General features: G+C 41.8%; 2 protein-coding genes across 3 annotated transcripts in view; both read left to right on the forward strand.

Annotated features, from left to right (window-relative positions):
* LOC121685861 (protein bicaudal C homolog 1-like) overlaps positions 1-6,797 on the forward strand; it is a 54,497-nt gene extending 47,700 nt beyond the window's left edge. For both annotated transcript variants that reach the window (XM_042066690.1, XM_042066691.1), the window contains 6 exons: positions 658-697; positions 1,002-1,156; positions 1,422-1,602; positions 2,200-2,360; positions 3,592-3,691; positions 3,938-6,797. In XM_042066690.1, the coding sequence (XP_041922624.1) occupies positions 658-697; positions 1,002-1,156; positions 1,422-1,602; positions 2,200-2,360; positions 3,592-3,691; positions 3,938-4,068 (768 nt within the window). In that variant the 3' untranslated portion in view covers positions 4,069-6,797. The remainder of the gene's footprint in view (positions 1-657; positions 698-1,001; positions 1,157-1,421; positions 1,603-2,199; positions 2,361-3,591; positions 3,692-3,937) is intronic.
* Positions 6,798-8,154: 1,357 nt separating this feature from the next.
* On the forward strand, positions 8,155-21,840 carry LOC121685547 (phytanoyl-CoA hydroxylase-interacting protein-like). Its single transcript, XM_042066140.1, has 5 exons — positions 8,155-8,675; positions 17,512-17,708; positions 18,054-18,228; positions 18,347-18,464; positions 18,662-21,840. Exons 1-5 carry the CDS (start codon positions 8,570-8,572, stop codon positions 19,197-19,199), a joined length of 1,134 nt encoding a protein of 377 aa, XP_041922074.1. The 5' UTR covers positions 8,155-8,569; the 3' UTR covers positions 19,200-21,840.
* The last annotated feature ends 460 nt before the right edge of the window (positions 21,841-22,300 follow it).

Genomic DNA, 22,300 nt, shown 5'->3' on the forward strand with positions numbered 1-22,300 from the left:
TACTCACTTTGAAATGGTCTGAAAGGGTAACCATGCAGAACGGGAAAGAAAAGTATTAAAAACAATAAGAAAATCTGTTTGAAATTTCATTCTCAATGCCAAATATTCAAACGTCGGAAGGGAGGGAAACTAGTGTTTGTAGGATTACAATGTCTGGAAAACTGGTTTGTCTGAGCCAAGTCATGATTTTTATGTACGTGATATAATCGAAATTGGCGTCCAATTGGCATCTCGTTATTTGTTTTAAAACTTCATACAGCACATTCAGAAGTGTCACATTTTACTTTTATGAATGGAAATGATGTTTTAGGGTGGATTCAGTTTTATTTTCCCAAGACTTCACCATCTTTTTTTATGCTTGTCCTTCAGATAGCGTTTGACTTACGTTTGTATTACTCAAATAAAATGTTTTGATGGGTAATTATTTCTGACCGAAGAGAATATCCATTCTTCGTCCACAGTGCAATTTATGATCTGACATTGTTTTTGGAGACAGGATCAGCCACTTAATTCCCGGTCTACAGAAAAAAACAATGTTTTGAATGAAAACTTTTGAATGTGGATCAACTGTACAGTAATAAGGTTCAGTAGCAATCCAGTATCTATTTTTTATTTTTTTTCATCAATTTCTAATTGTATTTTCTCATCACTCTTCAGGCCTTTGACTATGAGCAGAAGAAGCTGTTGGCAACCAAAGGTGAGTTGCCCTATCCTGTCTGCCTTGTGCCCAAGTTATTTAGATCATTCCAGATTGTCTATTACATTTTCTTACATTGAATTACATTTTTGATTCATAAGAAGCTAAACAATTTACTTCCCAGATATACTGTATTTTGTCATCAGCTTTTGCTTGTCCCCATAATGCCCATAATGCCCATATTTGCCCATAGTGTTTAGCTACATGTAACTCCTATCTTCATTGATGAATACTTAGGTGTTTATGTAAGACAAAACTGCCATTTGTATGTGTTCTCAGTTGTTGTTTATATTTTACCCTGCAGCCATGTTGAAGAAGCCAGTGGTTACAGAGGTGCGGACTCCTACCAACACATGGAGTGGCCTGGGATTCTCCAAGTCCATGCCAGCCGAGACCATTAAGGAGCTGCGCAGAGCCAACCACATCTCGTACAAGCCCACCATGAGCACCACCTATGAGGTACACAAAAGTGCATCTCTCGCTCACTCAGTCATGCACGTAAGCATGCACTCACATACACACGCACACACACACACACACGCACACACACACACACACGCATACACCCCAACACACACGTGTGCGTGCACACACACACAAACATAATCATAGAAGACACACATGCATACATAAGCAGAGTTTCTACAGCTTGTCTGCTCTGTTTTGTTGGTGTAGTTAAGTGGCGCTTCAAGCTGATCCTGTGATCATCTCTCCTGCTCGGTAGGGCTCTCCCCTCTCTCTGTCTCGCTCCGAGAGTCGGGAATGCATCGGGAACGGCAGCGAATCAGACAACTGGCGGGACCGTAATGGAAACCCTACCGGAAACGGCACAGCAAGCAGAATTCCTGGACACTCCGAATTTCCAACATCCGTCAGCAGTCCAAAGCGAAAGCAGAATAAATCTGGTTGGTGACGACAGCAACCACTTAAAATTCTCAGACTGACCCAGACACAAGCTAAACACATTTACAATACAGTCCACTGTATGTCTCACTTATACAGATGCAGCCCCACAAAATGCATCATGATTTCATCTAAATGTTCTTGCAACCATCAATAGGATATAGGGGATTTCAAGGCTGCAGCCTAGAGAGCTCCTCTAGTCCATCTGTGTCTGTGGTTTGAGCTGCTAACAGGAAACTCCCTCAGAGAAAGACCATAATCATTTGTGAAAAATTAAAGTAAATACCAGTTTAATTTAATTTACCGAGTGTCATAAGTGGTTAGGACGATTTTAATTTGCTAGTATTCAGGTACCACATTGGTAATGTGAATATCAGTGCACACAATTTTCAACAACTCACAATGAAGCTATTGCACAGAGCACAAACCATGTGAAAAACCCACCTAAACTGTATTTACATACCAAAACTGCTCACGAGCATGAGCTGTGACTTCGCTCACCATCCCTCCACACTCCATCTTCATCCCTTGATCTTTTCCCTCCTCTTTTCCCTCCTCTTCTCCCTCTCTCCTTACCCTCGCTTGTTGCTGGTCTGCAGTGGAGCACTACCTGAGCAGCAGTAACTACATGGACTGCATCTCCTCCATGAACGGCACCAATGGCTGCTCTCTGAACGCCTCCCTCAAGGGCTCGGAACTGCCGGAGCTCTTCAGCAAACTGGGCCTGGGCAAATACACCGACGTCTTCCAGCAGCAGGAGGTGAGGCTCACTGTTTTTTTAGATTTAACATGTTACTTAAGGCTTTATAATACGATATATTTGCATAAATCATATAGACTAGCAATCTTCAAATGATGATGGACCATAATTGCAAACATGTTTTTAAAATGGGCCTGATATATAGCAAACACCCTTTTGGTTCTAGATGGCTGATTTTATGAACCCTGAGTTACCATCTGGTGTTAAGTAATGGATAATTCTGCATAGATATAGCTACGTAATGGTCAAGCTTGTGCTCTTTACTCTAACTCAGTGCTGTCTGGCCTCAGGTCTTGGTTCCTCCCTTTCACTCATTAATATTCCTCTGGCCTCACTCTCCTCTCTGCTCTCCTCCTGTGGAAAGAAGCAGTCAGCTTGTCAGGTTGCCCCGCCTGTCATTCTCCATCTCCTCCAATGAGTCAATCTGGCACTCGCCACAAGCTGCCGCCAGTGAAAAACAAATGGATTTCTCTTTCTCTCTCTCTCTCTCTCTCTCTGTCTCTGTTTTTCTCCACCCCGGCTCCCTGCATGTGACATGTTCACTTAGAGGTACTTAAAGTGGAGGAGGTGAAAAAGATGCAGGCGTGTGGCGCACGGCAACCTGAGCACCCGCTGCTTTTGCCACAAGCAAGAATGGCCAGGATGCCGGTAATTGGCTTCCTGGGAGAAGGGTGTGAAAACCTCGGGTTGAGAGCTTGCACTCCGCCGTGTCTTGGCAGGTCTAGAAATAGCTTGACAGCAAATGGACCGTTTAGAAAAAGGAAAGAGATAAAGCTGAAAAACGGTCTTTCCATGTGTTTTTGGAGACCAGTTGGACAGTTTCAACATTGTTTTTTTTGTGGAGGCATTAGCATCATTGATGTAACTTTGGCAAAGTATTAGAGGAGATTCGATGCTGAGACACTGGAGTTTTACATGCAAATGTGTGGACCATTCTCATGCCTCTCATCTGAAAGCTGTTTGCCTTCCCCACCAGAGGGATCTGTTGCAACATATCGCAGCCCAGCGGGGTTAACACAGATTAGAATGCATGCAGGCCAAGCAGAGCATTGAGCTGAGGCAGAGACCGCTCCACTGAGGGCTTAGCACGGGTTTTACTCTCAATCTCAGCAAAATGAACAGGGATTTGAGCCACATATTTATTGATTGTTGATTGGATGGGTGGTGGTGGTGGGGGGTGTTGAGGTCAGAAAAGTGTCTTTCTCACTCTATGGTTCACACACACACACAGATCGATCTGCAGACGTTCCTCACACTCACTGACCAGGACCTGAAGGAGCTCGGCATCACCACATTTGGAGCACGCCGGAAAATGCTGCTGGCTATCTCAGGTGCGTGTGTGTGTGCGTGTGTGTGTGTGTGTGTGTGTGTGAGCAAGATAGAGAGTGAATGGACATGTGTGTGTGTTGATGTCAGTTTATGACTGAATTTATTGAGGAGGGCTCTGTGAATTATGAATTGATGTGAGTATTTATGGATTTTTTTTATGGACCCATTAGGATTTTTTCCTGGATAACAGCAATGTGTTTCATATCAAACATTCCCCTGCCATCTCTTTCCTTCCTCCGTTTTCCCAGAACTGAACAAGAACCGTCGAAAACTCTTTGATCCGCCCAACATGCGCTCGTCCTTCCTGGAGGGGGGTGCCAGCGGCCGCCTGCCGCGCCAGTTCCACGCTGACATGGCGAGTGTTAGCGGCCGCTGGTAAGATCCACACCGCTTGGGCAGTTCCCCAGGTACTGCAACACCCTCACCCCAACCCACCGCCACCCCCCATCCTTTGCCACCTCAGCGGAGTTCATCTCAGCCTCTCTGGGACTATGTATGCCAGCCTTGCTTTTGTGGGCAGTTCAGCCCACTACAAAAGGTCTAATGTGTCAAACAAGGTCCCTGAAGAAAAGGAAAGAAAAAAGGCCTCTATCTTCTGATGTCCTTATTACGGTGCTGTACGTGTTCTATGTATGTACGTATGTATGATAAAAATGAAGGATAATGTTACTGCCATTAAGGAAAGGTACAGCCATTGTGCAGAACACATAGGAAAGGGAAGGGAAGAATGCAACATAAAATATAATAGTAACACAGTACTATTTGCATTCATGTTTGGCTGTTGTATCGGTATAATGCACTTTAAAATTACTTAGATATTTTGCCTGTAGGGTAGCTGCCTCCTTGAAGCTAAATATATGCATATATGTTTTTTTGTTTTTTTTCAATCATGTATTTTCTCTGTGTACAGGGTTGCAGGGCCAAAGCCTAGAGTAAGCACTTACTGAAGAAGGGGACTGAAAGGTCAAAAGGTCACATTTTAGTGTCATTCTGGATTCAGTGACTTTAGCGGACTAGCGGGAGAGGTTGAATTAATTATGAGCAGACTTTGAGCTTCAGAATCCATCCGTCCGTCCGAACCTAGTCCTCACTATTTTACTTTTGTAGCTAATTATTTTGTAATCTCAGTGTATTCTTTTGATATGCCTCCTTTGTTTTGTGTGTTATATTCATGTATTTTAATATGGAATATTGGTTTACAGGTATTTTTTGCGTTTTCTTTTTTTTTTTTATACAAAATTATTTGTTTTGATGATTTATTATTTTAAAAAATTGTTCTCCAGTCAATATTTTTCCTATTAACTGAATCATCTTGTAACGATTAAGATGAAGTTACCTTAAGATCAGGTCCACGGTTGGCTGGCAGTGGAAATGAGAGCAGTTTGTGTGTGTGAGTGTATGTGTGTGTAAACATTAGGCTCTCTCTGTCTGAATGCCTCCAGGCGTTCTTCCTGGTCACTGTCACACAACAGGAGATAGCCATACATTAGATGAGGTTCTATATACCCCAATGTATTTGTGTATATGAACCAGTATTGTTATGTTGTTTTTGTTGGTGACATATTTACTGTTACAGGAGTTCATGTCAACAGTGAGAGGTTTAAGCCATCAGTTTAGAGTTGAGCTGTGAAAATATTTTTGTGTCTGGATTTATGAAGGGACATGCAGTATTCACACTTAAACTCATCTTAACTTTACACAGTCCAGATGGGTAGTATTATAGCACATACTCAAGGTTATTCTCCAGCTGAAATACATTGGCTGATTGATTAAATCCTTTTTTTTAAGAATCTGTGGTACTCTTGTCAGTGGTACAATCTAAAATAATGAATGTCAACCACTAAAGGTTAGATACGTTGTCTGGTTTTCAATGTGTTGGACATGACAAGCTTTTCATAATGTCAGGTTTCTGTTTTGGTACAAAAGAGAGTTGCATTTTTTTTTTCTCCAAATGATGCAGTGCAATACAGGAGAAGTCACATAACCAAGCCAGCATTCTCAGTCTTAAAGTGACTTCATTGTAGATCATTGTAAAAGTAAAATGTTAACTTTTTGTGCTTCACAAGCAGTATATGCTTTAAAATACTTACTCTTTTCCACCTGTATCCAAATGTATTCAAGTCAGTTGACCATGGCTGGTGAAAAAACTCCTACAGGGATGCAGTTTTGTCTCTTTACCTGTAAATGTGTCTTCATTGACAGACAAATCAGTTGATATTATGCTTCAGCCACAGCCAGGTTTCTTTCTGATGCTGTTGTCCATGATCGGTCAGCAGCAAGACTAACAGTTGCTTTTGTCTCGCCGACTGCCTTTCTGTCTGTGTGAGAGCCATCAGTTTAGGTGGTTCTGAGTTCCAGTTTACAGTAATAGTTTGAACTACAAATAGGGACCTGTTGTCATCAGAGTTGCTGTTGACCAAAGCAATATCTCCAGCGTGGAAGCATTGAATTGTTTCATGTCTCTGTACTCATTCTAAAATGGCTCATTCAGTGAGTCTTGCTTGAGGTCTGATTCTGGCCAAATTTGCCTGTCAATCAGTCTTTTCCTTGCTTGTGTGCCTTAATGTTCTCTAAAGGAACAGCTATGTTCTGTTTAGTGTTTACTACGTCATCCTCCCAAAAGCGGGGGGATTCTGGGAAATGTAGTTGTTTCTTTTGGACGTGGCCTTCTGACACGGCTGAGCAGAATTGAGGGATTTTTAGGGGAAAAAATACATTTGGCTAAGACCAAATAGAAAAAATCCCCTCCTGTAAAGGGGCTCTCTGATATGGAGCCCCTAAAGGGAAATGTGCATAAAAGTGTTTTTATGAAACTTTTGAAATGAAAACATTTTTTTCACGTCCCTTTACGGGCGCCATACTCTGACAAAGGGCTGCACTAAAGGAAACACTGGAAACAACCCCACTCATTGTTCACGTTTTTGCCAAAAAACAAAACCCAGTGCACAAAAATGTCCAAATCGGTGTACTACCTGCAGTGTTGTTGGGTTATGAATGATTGTTGATCTATATGTAAATGTAGTTCCACAGATATTGGTACAAATTTAAGAACAAAAAAAGTGTTCTGAAACTGTTTGCCACATAAAATAAAAACCTTAAGTATTCAAATTGAGCCTCCTTGTAATCTTGTCAGATATATTAGTAAGTATGGATGTCATTTTCACTCACCTATTGTTCCAGGTGTAAACAAAGGATGCCCATGTGCAAGTGTTAATGAGTATTTATTGAGAATAAAATGGGATGGGGATGAGAATTGGAAACTAGGGAAAAGGTTCTGTGACCGCATTTCTTGCATGCGGGAATACATGACAGAGATAGAGAAGAATGTATGGGAGTTACAAATTGATACACTCAAAACATCTGATGTTATGACACAAAAGCAGTTCTACAAGAGTGAACAATTAAATTGCACTCACTCTTTTGTATGAAACTCTTCCATAAACTTGCCCCTCTCCTGTGTAGTGATACCACCATGCCAACACGCCTGCTTATTTTATGAAGAGGGCTTTCCCTAATCTCCAGAGGGATTAAAGCTTCCCTCATGTAGTTTATCTTTCTGAGTTATTATCCGGTCATTTTTTCGCACTAAACTTGTCCGTGTTACATTTGCCCATTAGTCTACAAAACCACTACGTTTTTAAATTAATATTTTTCCAATTCTTTCTCTATGCAGGGATCTTATAACAAATTCAGTGGGCTCCACAACAGCTGTGGTGTAATCACACTGTTCAGCACTGAAATGAGGTAGGATATCAGATGTAACGTGTTAAATTGTTAACTTTTGATTCTTTATTGTAAAACTTTAAGTGATATCAAATGAGTAGCCCCAACAAGCAATTGTCAGAGTAGATTTGACACTTCATCGAATAAATTCAGAATAAAAACAAAAATCAATAGGCTACACATCTATCCAGTGAATGGAAATATATCCCAATATATGTCGCTTTATTTCTTTTCACAGTAAATGTTATATTCACATCGCTACTGCTGAGATTATTATGTGCGCATTCTATGGCGACAAACATTGGGCAGCTGTGGATTATGATGACCCTCTGAACGCAGAGACGATCTGTTGAGGATTAGGCTGTTGCTCAGGGCACATAGCAAACACATAGGCCATGCAGTCATATCCATAACTTCATCCGCGTCAACATAAATAGCAACCAGGCTGCAGCTATCTTTTTGGCACGAGTATTTGGTGTTAATTTGCCTTTAATACATTTCCCCAAACCTTGTAAGACACTAGGCTAAAGCTTACACAGTATAGACATATAAAATGCGTTTTATGTTAAAATCACTGCAAGCGCCCTTCAAACTCGCACCTGCGCTTTGGCGCGAGGCCGTTTGGGTACCAAATAAGGACATGCACAGGGGCTTTCATATAGTCGGCTATGATGACGTCAGCAGAAGCAAAATGCAGAATATCAGTGGTTGCGATGTTATAGTTTCAGGCAGAGATTTAAATGGAGGCGGGCACCGGTAATCCTATTATATAAGAAACTGGTGCATGCTTTGGCATTTTTGACCAATCCGTTATTCGCCGTCCTGCGACAAGGGAACCAAACACTTGTAGCTTTCGTGGGAGAGAGGCAGTGGGGATGCCACCAAACTACATGTAGATTACAGAGGAAGGGGTAAGTGGCTAGGCTGTTTCACTCATTATAACATGGCTTTCCGGTCGCCGCAAAACCGCCCAAGCAGCACCGCGCAGCGCGTGTGACGATTCGCTGACGCCACATAACCCGAGAGAGTGAGGGAGACAGAGAGAGACTGCTGAAGACCCTACAACGTCTTCTCCTCTGTTGGGGATAGCTACATCTGCGGCAGAACTCACCAGCTCACAGTCGCATCAGTAAACCTGCTTCTCCGACGCCGGCGACATGGAGGTCCCCAGCCTGGGCCACAACATCACCAGCCCAATAAGTCCGTGTGAAGGCATGGTGAACAACCTCAGCTTGGAAAGCCTGGAGCTATGCGAGAGAGACGGTAAGGCTGACATTCCTCCATGGCTTCACCCGTTTTCCCATTGACAAATGACATGATCATTGACAAACGACCATGTCTTTACTCAAAAGGCTTACATAGATATTTGTCTTGAGATGGGTGCATTTTGAGGTGATTTTCAAATGCGAAAAACCAGCGCTGTTATGGTCCAATGTTATTTTTTCTATGGGTTTGCCCCAGCAACCTAGTGCCATCACAAATTATATGATCAGCTGCATCGCCTTTACAGCTGCATCTTTCAATATCTGATGGATGTTTGACTTAATTCCCCTTTACAACCCTTGAACTTCAATTAATCTCCTTTGCAGATGTGGAAGAGGCGCCACCTGTAACAGCCCCTCCCCCGTTCTGCCTCACTGTTTCAGTACCATGGACACTGCCGGTGTCGTTAAAGCTGTCGGGTTTTTTCCATCGAGAAAATACCAGATTTAAAATCGAGAGAATCCCGCAGCACCCAAAGATAATGCTGATCTCGAAAGCCAGTTCGACATCAAACGACCGACAGGAGATGACGGACATTAGGGCTTTTAATCTGATGAACTACAGCGGAACGCTGACATTGCTTTACCGAGCGACCGGCACCGCGCAATCGTGATGGGCCATGCATTGGCAACAATGTTACGTAGGCCTGTTTTTTGGACAACAGTCACGATGATTCAGTAGAAGTAGTATAGAGTGAGATTTTTCGTTTTACAGCTCGATGTTGAATTCAAGTTTCCTCAACCACAACAGAAAATAGCCCACATCATACGCTATTTTGCTATCACAAAACCGACTGTCCAGACGTTTTGCAATGACTAAACATAGCCTACTCAGTACGTTTTCATCCTTTCTTTTTTTATTCTCGACTGTGCTCTATGAGATCGTAGTCGTCAGCCCTATAGACTTTCAACCCGTAGAACTGCAATATAATGCATCTGCTTTTTTCAGCTTTATGTAAAGGCTTGCCCATTACATGCCTTCCTCAAAGTAGTAGGCCCGCCCGTTAATGATATAGGAAGTCTTTCAGAAGTATTTCATCCAGGAATGCTTATTGCTTGAGTAATTCAGTTCTTAATTGTTCATTTTGAGTAGTCATGAAAATGTACATCTTTTTTGCCAAAATGTGTTCTGCTGCACTGTGCCTAAACTATTTAGGAAGACTTGCTTGCCTGGTGATTTGACATGAAATGACCTTGTAAAAAAAAAAAAAAACTCACTAGCCTCTGAAATAGATAGGCTACTGCAGAATTTGTCTCAGATCTGTCTTAAGATTCATGGTTCTCTCGTCAATATAATTGAATTGGGCAATATTGTACGGTAATCATCACTTGAGAAGACAAATCACTGTGTCCCTGTGAGGATGCACTTGGAAGAGGTCGCAGCAGGCCCTGAGACGAGCACACTGTGTCCCCACCCCGTGCTATTCTCCCCACAGCGGCCAGGGTGAGCTGCATGGTGTCTCCAGAGAGTGGGAGCAGGAGCAGCCATACTCTTGCCTAACCCACCTCATCACAAACGCATACGGTCACACACTCCAAACTGGCCAATCTCTTTTTGCTTACCCATCCGTGTAGTGTACATGCCAGCGTGAGATCGTATTAACAGACTCTTTAAGAGAGAAGTGCATCCTCAAGGTATCCTTGTTTTAAGTTGAACAGTTTCTATGAGGTTCTGTGATGTAATGATCTGTTTGTACCAAGAGCCGTGCTTATTTCCTTTTGTGAAGAGCAGATATTATCTGGTTGGTCTAGCATTACAAAAACAGTGCAGTTATTTCAGGAAGAAGTGAGGATGCACCTCACAGTCCATTTGGAGTTTATTGACTGACCACTCCATTTGCTCAGTATTGTGGGAGCCCTCATGCAGGTTTGACCCATAGAGGAAGGCTGGTTTTGTCAGTAAATACAGGCGAGGTTTCCTTGGGATTTCATACAGACAGAGTCCTGCAATAATCTGAAAGGTTTAAATGAGTGAAAGAAGGAGATGGCAGATGATTGATGAATCCTAAGGTCCAGAGGAGATTTATCTAATTTTACAAGGGCCATTGTCCCCGGAGCAACTCTGGGTGAAGTGCCTTGCTCAAGGGCACAACAGTGGAAGCCTGGAATTGAACCCACAACTTTTTAGGCTACTGGGATACTCTGTTTACAGTAATAATACCCCATCAGCTTGACAAACCTGTATGAATGTGTGTGAAACAGTGACATTATTAAGTTGTGGACCACTTGAGTTGGATGTCTATCTAGAAGCTTTACAGTAAATATCATACAAACTGACCCAAGTGATTTTTTGGAGGATGACAATTAAAATGACTTTGGTTTGTCTGTAGGGACCCTCTCCACAGTATCACAGACGTGTAATGATATTTTGATCCTGGTCAGTGATTTAAAGTAGCAATTTACTTGACGTAGCAAGCCTGCTTACTTGTCCACATTAAAACGCAAAGCCAGAGTTTTTAAATGAACACGGGGCCAACAGTGTTTTCAAATCATTCCATTTCAGGAGCTCAAAAAGGCTGGAGTAGTGTAGATGACAGGCACAAACGTAACAAAAGTGTTTTGGATCCATAAAGGACAATAGTATGGGTGTTTTCCTAGGCCTGTACCTGAGGGAATTTCATTGACTGTAAAAAGAAGTTGTAATCTATCAGGGAATCATTGCTTTAATGATGATGGCATGCAGGCAATTAGGCTTTAGCCACAGTTGGACAGGGAGATATGAGGTGTGAAGTGTGAAGGGCTATGAGTAAAGTGCTGTGCAGATGAACTCCATTTGCCTATTTAGGCTACAAGAACATAGGGAGGCCATTCCATCCTCTCAAACTGTGAATGATGTCACAATGGTAAATATCTGTTGGCGATGAATAGCATTTCATGCGCAAATGGGCTTAAACTATTCCAGGAGATGAGGCACTTTAGGGGTCATTTGAGACAAGGAATGCCATGCAGGAGTGGCTAGCCTGACGCTAGTTTGCTAATGCTGGGCCATCATTTTTTACTGGAAAAATATGTTCCTGTTGTATCACACACACACATGCGCGCGTGCACACACACACACACACACACACACACACACACATACACACACACACACACACACACACACACGCGCACACACAGTCTAGATGTAAGATGTAAGAAAACAGCAGGCTGTAGTGCCTCTCTGTTAGACATTTGGCCCATGCTGAGAATGAGTAATGAAGTCACAGTTGGAGTATGTCACTGTAGAAATGACTAATATATAAGATACATCCACGTGTGTGCATTCACGTGCACACACACAGAGTTGTGTTCTTCATAAACATGCATCATTAATGTGATACAGCTATAACATAACTGTAACATCCACTTAACATGGAAACCAAATGCAGAGACTCTACAAATATAGCCATCTTCGCTCACAAATGAATTCAGGCTTGAAAGCCCCCAGTGTGAGGCTGATAACAATATCCTCCTCTTGTCAAAGAAGTGTTGAGTCATTGTGTTAGCGTTAGCATATATTAGCATGGCTCCTTGGAGCTTCCATTAATGGCAGCTGATGCCTACACGACACGCCTGGTTAACACATAATGAAGTCTAAAACAGAGTGATGCCTCAATTTTCTGTTTAAAGGAGAATAAATAATTACAAATATATTGTGTCTGTATTTCTATATGTTGTTATTCAAAGTCATTCAAAATTCATAGTTATTTATTTAGCAATATGCCAAGGTCTTTTTTTATACACTCATGTCTACATGAAATTCATATGAAGTATTCTACTAAAGGACATTGCTAACATTCTGATACTTAATATTGGAAAACCACTGCATCCATATTTTTTACTTATGAGTCAATGCTTTTTTCTGTATGAACAATCTGTAAGAATATTTTATGAGTATACCTTTTAACTCTGTTCCTCGTTTTACACAGAAACAACAGCATCTGGCTGGTTACATAATCCAAGTTTGTGTGTGTGTGTGTGTGTGTGTGTGTGCTTGTGTATATGTGTGTTAGCAAGGGGAAGCTTATTAAATGAGCACTAAACCATGCTAAGCCAATGGCTTGAGGCAAAATAAAGAATGCAGGGCATAGCTTCCCAGATTAGCACAGTACCACACAGGAGTACAACTGGTTTTGCTGTGTCTCAACTTTTACCATACTTTTATGAAGTTAATCACATAAATTCCCCCAAAATATAGTCAGACTGGAAAGGGTAACAGCTTTTATGACCTGCAGAAGGTATTGATGTAAGTGATCACTGGAGGGAATCGACTACAGTCTCAACATTTAGGTAGGCCTATGTCTGTCTGAAATAGTGTTTTACTTCCTTCTAAGTAAAAATTGCTGTCTGTTTTTGTGTCTTTCAGTGTTTACTTAGATGATGGAATGTACAAGAAGTAGATTAAGGGTCTGTTGTTTCCCTGAAGATTTACTTTTGCTAAAATAGGTGCAAACTTGATATCTTACTCTCTGTCCATGTCCTCGGTGCTTTAACTTAAAATAATAATTATTTTTCACTAACTCTGCATGATGTGCTGTGATGTTTATTGGTTGTGTCATCCGGAACATTTAATAAATCATAAATGAGAGCTTTGGAACATTGAGTTCAGAACTCTAGTGCACTCTTCCTAATCAAATAGTTCTGTTCCAGCTCCACAGGCCCGCATGTCCTTTGTAAGACACTGAGACCTCAACTGCTCCAAAAGGGAGGATTCCAGACAGGGTCTGGACAGAACTGATTGATGGTCAGATTAGATGTGATTTGTGAAGTCTTAAGATCTATGAATATTCTATAGAGAAGAAAATGTGTAAATGCAGTTTATGGACATTACTTTACCTCACCAATAGTATATAGTACAGTATATGACTGATTGGTTTGGTTTCACTGGCCTTCCATGGAGTCAGTTATCAAGTCCTTTGGAGTTGGAATGTTAACATTCATTTGTCTGTTGTTCTATAGCTGCTCTCTGGTGTGTAAGTATCCCACAGATTCATGTCTGTGTTCTTGTGCAACAGTCATGGAATAAATCCTCTCAGTTATTCAGTTCGACACGGGGGTTCAAGGGGGTGCTTAACCTATGAACCAGAAATATGGTTGTTACAGGTGTGTGTGCATTTATATACGTACAGTGTGTGTGTGTGTGTGTGTCTGTGTGATGGCAGGAAATAACAAGATAATGATCCCAGTGCTGCCTTGTGTAGGTCTGTAGGCTGATTCTGTTTTTATATTGTTTGTTCGTTCTGTATTATGTGTCCCTACTAAACCGGCGTATCTCTAAATTGTATTTTCACGGTAATTAGTTTCACTTACGTTTGCTTTGATGCTTTTTTTGAGTCAGGTAAAATATGTACTGTTGGATGAGTGTTTGGGAAATGTGTTTTTGCAGCTGTCTGTGGTATGATGAAGCACAGAGGAGAGTTCCATCCCGGAGGAGTCTTTTAGGAAGTGGAGTAGAGTAAACCCTTTTGGCAGGCAGCCTACTGTACGGATGATTAATGGGAATTTGCCTGCTTTCTACCTCTCTTTAACACACACACACACACACACACACACACACACACACACACACACAGATGCAGGAGTACATGTTTTGCACAAAAGACACACGTGAATTTTGAAGGCATAATGGCACTTTATACTCACTAGTGTATTAAGTGAGAAGTGTAGCAGTAGAACTCTATATCAATATCAATAAAAGGTACATAGGTAGCTGTAGTTCAATGCACACTAGATTATGAATGAAACAGCTTTCTAAATAATGTTATGGAACAAAACAGACACAACATGAGTGTCCATCAGTAGTATATTTAGTTATAGATCATAGAATTACCATAAACTACAGCATTCCAGCAGTCTGAAGGACTAAAGACTGTGGTGATCAAAATAATTGGATTGAACAAGTGACAGAGAGCCTGTTGACTTTGAGTCATTGAATTATTTTTCCAAAAGTTGTCACCAAATATTTGAACATGCCTTGCACCATCTGTCTCTTTCATTAAGGGCCCCCACAATGCTGTCATAACTGTGATCTCATGCTGTAGATGTGTATACAGATCCATTCTCTCTGCTAGGACCAGGCTTGGCTGACACACAGAGAGGGATTGGCAGCCAGTCAGATGTTGCTGCAGTCCTACCTGGCACTGCTGCATATAGGCTATACCAAGCTGCGTGTGCTCATCATTAGATCGATGTTTGTGTGGTGTAATTCGGTTCTGCTCTAATAACCGTTGGTGTTCCCTGCCATAAATTGGCTTATTGCAGGGCTAGCCTTGGTTTGACCGTTATTCTAGAAAGCAAATTCATAGATTTCAGTGAATAGAAAATAAGGAACTAATGCAGGTTTCACTACAATATCCCTAATACCTGGAGATGGTTAGAGAAACATAGTGTAATAACATAATAATGATAATACAATAATAATATAATGATATGTCTTATAACTAATTTCATCACTAAAGTACTGGTCATGAATACTAATTCATGAAATCTAAATCATATTTACAATAATGTCTTCTTCAGGAATTATGTAGGCCTTAATCATATTGCATATACTTGAATACACTTTCTTAATAGCATATTCTTTCAGGTCTAAATAATTTTCAGTGTCCATGTTATTTTATGATACGTTTGTGTGAAAGCAGGATTACTGTGGCGAAAACTGTTCTTACTCAGAAGTGTTGCAGAAGTGTGCACACACAGCGAGATTCTGTATAGTAAACAAGTACCAAACAATGCCAGTCTCAGGAATCAAACTAGCATGATGAAAGATTTAGTCAGGTTTGTGGAGGGCCGGAGTGGGGCCACTTTTCAGCCCGGGAGTTTCAGGCCCAAGACCGGCCCACGACCGGCCCACGTTTTCCATAGTGGCGGAAATTGGATAAATGAAGCAACATTTCAGCTCTTACTATCCTGTAGTTTTTATTAGTACCATGGTTCAACAAATGTGTAAAGGTTATATTAATTCACTTCAACTGAGAAGTTAACAAAAAATATTCTACTATTCCACAAGTTAACAAAAACAGAAAGAAAGAAAGCCTTTGAAATGTAGCCTATCCCACGCTTCCACAAAGAGGCATATTGAACTAATGTTTAGGCTACATGTTTTTTGCATGGGTAGGCTATATTGTTGTTTGGTGTTAGCCTCCTTTACTACACCCTCTTCTAAGCAAACAAGGCATATAGGTTCATCATGTAGCATAAATATTTTGCTCTTTCTTACATTAAATAACTTTAATTTATCCTCTCTACTTGTCCCTGTAGTCATGGCCTCCTCCTCACTAATTTCGGGCTCATCATTTTCAGTGGTCGACTGTTTGATCTGCTGCTCAGAGGCTACAATTTTTACCGCATATAGGCCTACACAGATCAAACTTCAATTTTGTTATTAATATTTGCATACTGCAAAGTCTATGAATCGGATACAAAAGGCTAATATTTTAAGAAATGTAATATGTTGCTTGCAAAATAGCTTGGCAACGCTACAAACGTCCAATATTAGCCCAATAACTGCTAATAATCATTGCCTATAGGCTATCTCTCTTTACCAGTTGCCACTTTTGTCTGTAGGCCTAATCTAGAAGCTTATAGCAGCATCTACCTGCCGTTTTAGTCCCTCCTGGCCTCTTTCTACCATCCATCCTTCCTGACGCTTATGGCTTATTGGCTACTGTAGGGCCGGCCCGGCTATCCGTATCTGAGAAAACTTTTTGGAAAAGACGGGCTATATGGACCCAACCAACTCTTTTTGGGAGGGGAGAACTCCCTCACACGGTAGGCTACAACCCATGCAGAGGCAACGGTGCCATGCACAGAATGCGGAACATAGCCTACTTTACGAGAAGTTAGACTATCATGACAAATGTCAATATTTTTTTCCTCGACCGGCCCAAAAGTGAAGCGGCCCACCGGGAATTCTCCCGATTACCCCGATTACCCACCCCGGGCCTGGGTTTGTGTATGTGTGTGTGTGTTTGTGTGTGTATTAAAACCCTCATAGTTGATCAGCTCTTCCAGAATGTACTACTGCTCTCTCGTGTATGCTTCCCTCTCATGTGTCCCAGTAGTGAGCTCACTGTTTGTCATGCTCTATTATTATAACAGCGGCAGTAGCGCAGTGCTGATGCTGTATCCTCTCTAAAGTGCGTGTGTACTGTATACCCTGAGGGAGTAATTGCACTGAACAGAGATGTTTTGTAAACAGCACCTGCAAGACCTGCACTGTGAGAGAGTTGGACCCTATCAACAGAATAATCTGACACCAGACCTTTGGAAACGAGGCTCCATGAACTACTACACTCTGCTGCACATTGTTCCGGAAATTTCTCTCTCTTTCTCTCTCTCTCTCTCCGGTTCTATGCTCTTGCCTCAGCACAGAGCTTGCTTTGTTGCTCAGCCAGTGAGGTCCTTTTCATGTGCTCGAGACCGAGAAGTTCCCTTTGTTCTCAAGTGTCCACTGAGCGTGTGTTCCACTATGTATGAATTTGGTGTATTTGTCAAGGCTGTTTTGGGGCTTTAGAATGTCCCTCTGCTAAAGATGACCGGGACAGTTTTCACATTACATCACCACTCAATTCATTATCATTCATTCATCATCATTATCATTATCTGGAAAAAAACAACCTGTTGTGCAATGCACGGCACATTTATTTAATGTATTTGATGGTTTCTGTCTGTCATGGGTGGAGATGAGTGAGACTGGAGAACACTCTTAAACTACATCAATCCCAAGAGCAGTATGATGTTACAATACCATGGGAAAACTTTATCTTGTCATGTTTTTGTTCTTCAAAGGCAGAGCTGCCTATGCACTTTCAGCAGCATATGAAACGCCTGTTCCTGTCTTTGATTGTAAACAGGAGGCAAGCCAGAGGCGAGCGGCATGGTAGAGATGGAGGAGCTCCCTGTTCCCCAAAACATTAAGATCAGCAACATCACATGCGACTCCTTCAAGATTTGCTGGGACATGGACCCTCGGGTCAAGGAAAAAATAACACACTACTTCATAGACCTGAACAAAAAGGAAAACAAGAACTCCAATAAGTTCAAACACAAGGTATAGTAGAATCAACCAAGGAATGACATGCCATCGCCACTTCACGCTCACCATAAATAGTAGGCCTATCTGTATCACTCCTACGACAGTTTAGGTGGAGAGACAGTGTTGCACTTGCACAATTGCACTGGGAATAGCTACTTTGTAGTACCTTTCCTTTTGTACAGTTGCAGTTGACCTCAGGTGTTTTATTGTAGAATTATTTGGGAGGGACAGAAGGGGTACTTTTACTAACATAATTTGAGTTTGTGGTGGGCGTATTCTTCAGCTCTGATAGTTTTCTGTGTCATTTTACATACACATACACGTACGTTGAACAAGTTTGCCCCTCCTTCCCTTTTTCAGGACGTCCCCACCAAACTGGTTGCTAAGGCAGTGCCGTTGCCAATGACAGTGCGAGGCCATTGGTTCCTGAGCCCGCGCACAGAGTACACAGTTGCCGTGCAGACAGCCTCCAAACAGAGTGATGGGGATTACGCTGTATCAGAGTGGAGTGACATCATTGAGTTTTGTACTGCTGGTCAGAGACGAAAACAAAATCAACCACACACACACACACACACATGTACTGTAGGTGGACACACATTCAATTTATTAACTGAATCAATTACAGTACGATACTTTGTTCTTGTTTCTAGATTATTCCACAGTGCATCTGAATCAGCTGATGCAGAAAGCGGAGGCCATCGCTGGAAGAATGCTTAAATTCTCAGTGTTCTACAGGAACCAACACAAAGAGTACTTCGACCATGTTAAGTATGTTATGCTCAGCCCATTTCAAAACAGTGTGTAACCCAAGGCAACAAGCACATTGCTGTAGTTAAATATTGAGTCATTATAATCATATTATAGTTTCAAAATGAATATTGAATTTTCATAAACAAATAGTATTGCTTAGGTCTACAGTCTAATGCCATTTCTTTACCCATTCTCAATTGTTTCCCTGTCATCAGGGAGGTACAGGGGAGTCGTATGCTCCCATCAGTGAAGGACAACAGTGGCAGCCACGGCTCCCCCATCAGTGGCAAGCTGGAGGGCATCTTATTCAGCTGCAACACAGAGTTCAATACGGGCCAGCCTCCCCAGGACTCCCCCTACGGCCGTCTGCGCTTTACTGTCCCCGCCCAGACCCTGTTCGGCCCGCACACTCGCCTTTACTTCGGTGACTTCTACTGTATGTACACGGCTTACCACTATGTCATCCTGGTGGTGGCCCCCAGGGGGTCACCTGGCGACATCTTCTGCCAGGACCGGCTGCCAGAGCTCAACGTGGCTGACAACCGCTTCCTGACGCGCGTGGCAACTGAGGACGGGCAGCTGGAGTTCCGACATGCCCAGGACGTGATCCTGGAGGTCATCTACACTGAGCCTGTGGAGCTGGCTCAGGGGACTGTAGCCGAGATCAGCGGACACCAGCTCAGTAGCCTGTCCACTCTCAACGCCAAGAAGGACCCAAGCTGCAAGACGTGCAACATTAGTGTGGGTCGCTAGTGCTAACGCTAAAGCTAAGCTAACTCCGCTAACGCTTAGCTAAAGCTAAACCTCCGTGGTTTCAAAACCTTCATTCTTGATCCTATGCCCTTATAAACTCAGACATTAGTGTTGGCTGCAAAAGATGGATCCAGCAGTCTCCATGTTGCCCATTCTTGCATTGAAAATGCCAACTGATCTCCCTCAACTCTTGTGTAATGTTGTCGTCAGTGTGGAATGTCTACGCAATTTCAATGACTGCATTGGAATCTACACCCTGAACAGGTCTTAAAATATGATATATGTGAAAAGCTGAACATGCAATCCCCTCTCCTGTTACAAAGCAAAAAATAAAGAAACACCCTCCTGTCTTTTACCTGCAAACACCAAAATGCCACCTGTAAGTTACCCCGTCAGCCCTATCCCTTAGTTGTCCCAGGAATTACAGGAACATGCTTAAATGGTTGACAGACACACACCGCCCCTTTAAACGGATCTTTTGATACCCTTTATGTTTTCCCTGGCTGCTGACTGTGTTAATATTATTGTTTTGTTTTGGAAATCAAAATGCAGCTCTCTGTACTTCTTCGCCTGCTTTATTTTCTCTTCCATTTTTAGAGGGGATTGATATGTTAATGTTTTCATTCCTCTGTACATAGGCCTACCGGTCTGTGTGTGTGTGTGTTTGTGTGTGTGTGTGTGTGTGTGTGTGTGCCTGCTGATCTTGTGTGAGAAACAAGACTGAGAAACAACATTGAGTGAATGTTTAGTCAATTCTCTCTGCCTCAATGTGTGCATTGTCTTTTTGTCTCCCCCAAGTGGCCGTTTGTGTGCTCTGAGTGGTGCAGTCTCATGCTTTATACCAAAGGCTCAAAGACACGGAGACACACCCTAAGAGCCACACTGAGAGCAGCCACATCAAGCTTCTATGATGGCTGATTCTGAGAACTGGGGAGGCCTATTTGTCTGTCCCTGGTGACAGAAGCTGTTATTTCCGGTGTCATGTGATGAAATAGTATGCCCATGTGTTGTCACAAGCATGAACTGTAACCAAATGCAGACATCTATGTCCTTCCATTCAAACTGTATCTCCAAGTCTTAGTCTTAGTCAGTCCACAGGCTTATTTACCAAGGATTAGTTTCATCTTATGCACACTTCAGTTGTTAGTGAACTTAAGGAGTTGATCCCGTTGTCACATTTTGCTTCCTCTCAGCTGCAGTCAATGAGATGAGAAGTACGTTCACAAACTGACATGTTTCTAGGGGTATCCATTTTGTCATCCAAATTACAAGATGATGGAATAAAACATGCCAGTGCTGTTTAAACAACTGCATGTGATTTAAAATGTGATCATATCGTGTCATAATGCTCTTGACAACTTTAAAATGGAAAGAGGTTGCTGTTGAGTGTGCTGAAAAAAATGGGAATATTACATTTGATCTCCAATTCTGACGGAAGGAAATAACTTTATCGTGAGTCTTATAAAGGAATGTGGAAATAAGCAACTGTATCGGCATTACACTTTGCATGTGGTGCAACTTTAGCTTTTTTATATTGTGAACCAAACAAAATTGACTTATGAAAGAAATCAATTGAATCTTTTGGAATTGACACCATCTCATTGTATTGAAAAAAGAAAGGATGTCATGCATTAGTGCGGTAATTATACAAATGTAATTTATGACTGGAGTTCAGACAGAAAAAATGTGAAGAACTAGTCTTCAAGGGTAGCCTGTGTGTTAGGAAATAGACAAGCATTTAACGGCAGAAATTTGCTATTTGCATCTCCATAGAGGCAGTTACTCAGCTACCGAAGACCTTCTGACCTGCCAAAAGGTACCCGCTACGATTACCAGTTATCATATGCAATTAATGGGCAAAGGAAATCATTCATACATTTATTTGGACAGTTTCTGACCGTCACTGTGATTATTGTGTTGTCAAAAAACATTATAGATGGCTTTACAAAGTCTACCCCCGTGAGACACAAGGACACACGTCTGAGTTTTTTTTGACATCTGGTTATAGGCACAATGAAATATTACAATTGCTGCAATTTGATATTTAGTGATAAGTACTAGGACAAAATGGAGTTTGCTGTGTCTAAAGTCTAGAGAAGGCTGAAAAAGGGGCAAATTAGACGGAAGTGTTGCAGATTCTTCTTTAAATTAGTTCTGTAAAGACCTTGTTACTCTATCATATTGAAGTGTCTCAAAAAGCCTTATTTCTAAGAGTAGGTTTCTGGTCATATGTTGTGCAGAGTGTGTTGAATTGACTTAGCAAGGCCTATTGTAGTGCACATTTGGCTTTGAAGCTTCCGAACCAGCTGTGCTGTTGTCACATTTCACTTCACCAACAGTGAACAGAAGCTGCACGAATCCAGACAGCCCGCCCTTCCAAGGACGCTCCCCTGCCTTACTTGAAATGTTTTGTACAGTACCTGTTCTATTGTCGTTTTAACCTCAATACGTGAACATATCACAGAGGAAAGCAGTCATTCTCTAACCTTTCTTCTTTTTGTTGCTCTCAGCTTCCCTTTATCATTCATCCTGTGTGTATCATGCTGTTGTGCTCTCTCTCTACTTTTTCTTTATCTGACAGCAGTGGTGATCAACACCAAATGTGACTGTTTATTAAAAGACCATTCAGGTGTGTACCTACTTTGTGTTGGGTTTGCTCTTTAAAAACTATGTGTGTGTGTGTTTCAGATGGGGGGTGGTCTCTGTTTAAGTGGTGCTAAAAACATTTTGCATTTTAAAAATGTATACTGTAACAAACCTCCAAGTTACTTAGGCATACTTAATCATTTGATATTTCACAGTTTTTCACTGTTTAACAAGACATACACAATATGTCATCTTTGAGAACACTGATGGGGAATATTCAAGCAAGCCTAATGACTATATCCAAGCATAAATCACATTTAATCAAAAATCATCCAGAGAGAGCGACAAAAGCAGGTGACGTGGTATGCACTGAGCAGATCATTTGTCACTTTTATGTCAGTTTGCTTGAGCAGCTTTTGGCGCTTGGACTATAAATTGACCTCAGAGAATCAGAGAACACAAACGAGACCTCACTCGCCATGTATCTTAATCTGCCAGCATGTGGGGTGAAACTG

Source organism: Alosa sapidissima, chromosome 16 (assembly GCF_018492685.1).
Source record: "Alosa sapidissima isolate fAloSap1 chromosome 16, fAloSap1.pri, whole genome shotgun sequence".
In the NCBI taxonomy this organism is placed as follows: domain Eukaryota; kingdom Metazoa; phylum Chordata; class Actinopteri; order Clupeiformes; family Clupeidae; genus Alosa; species Alosa sapidissima.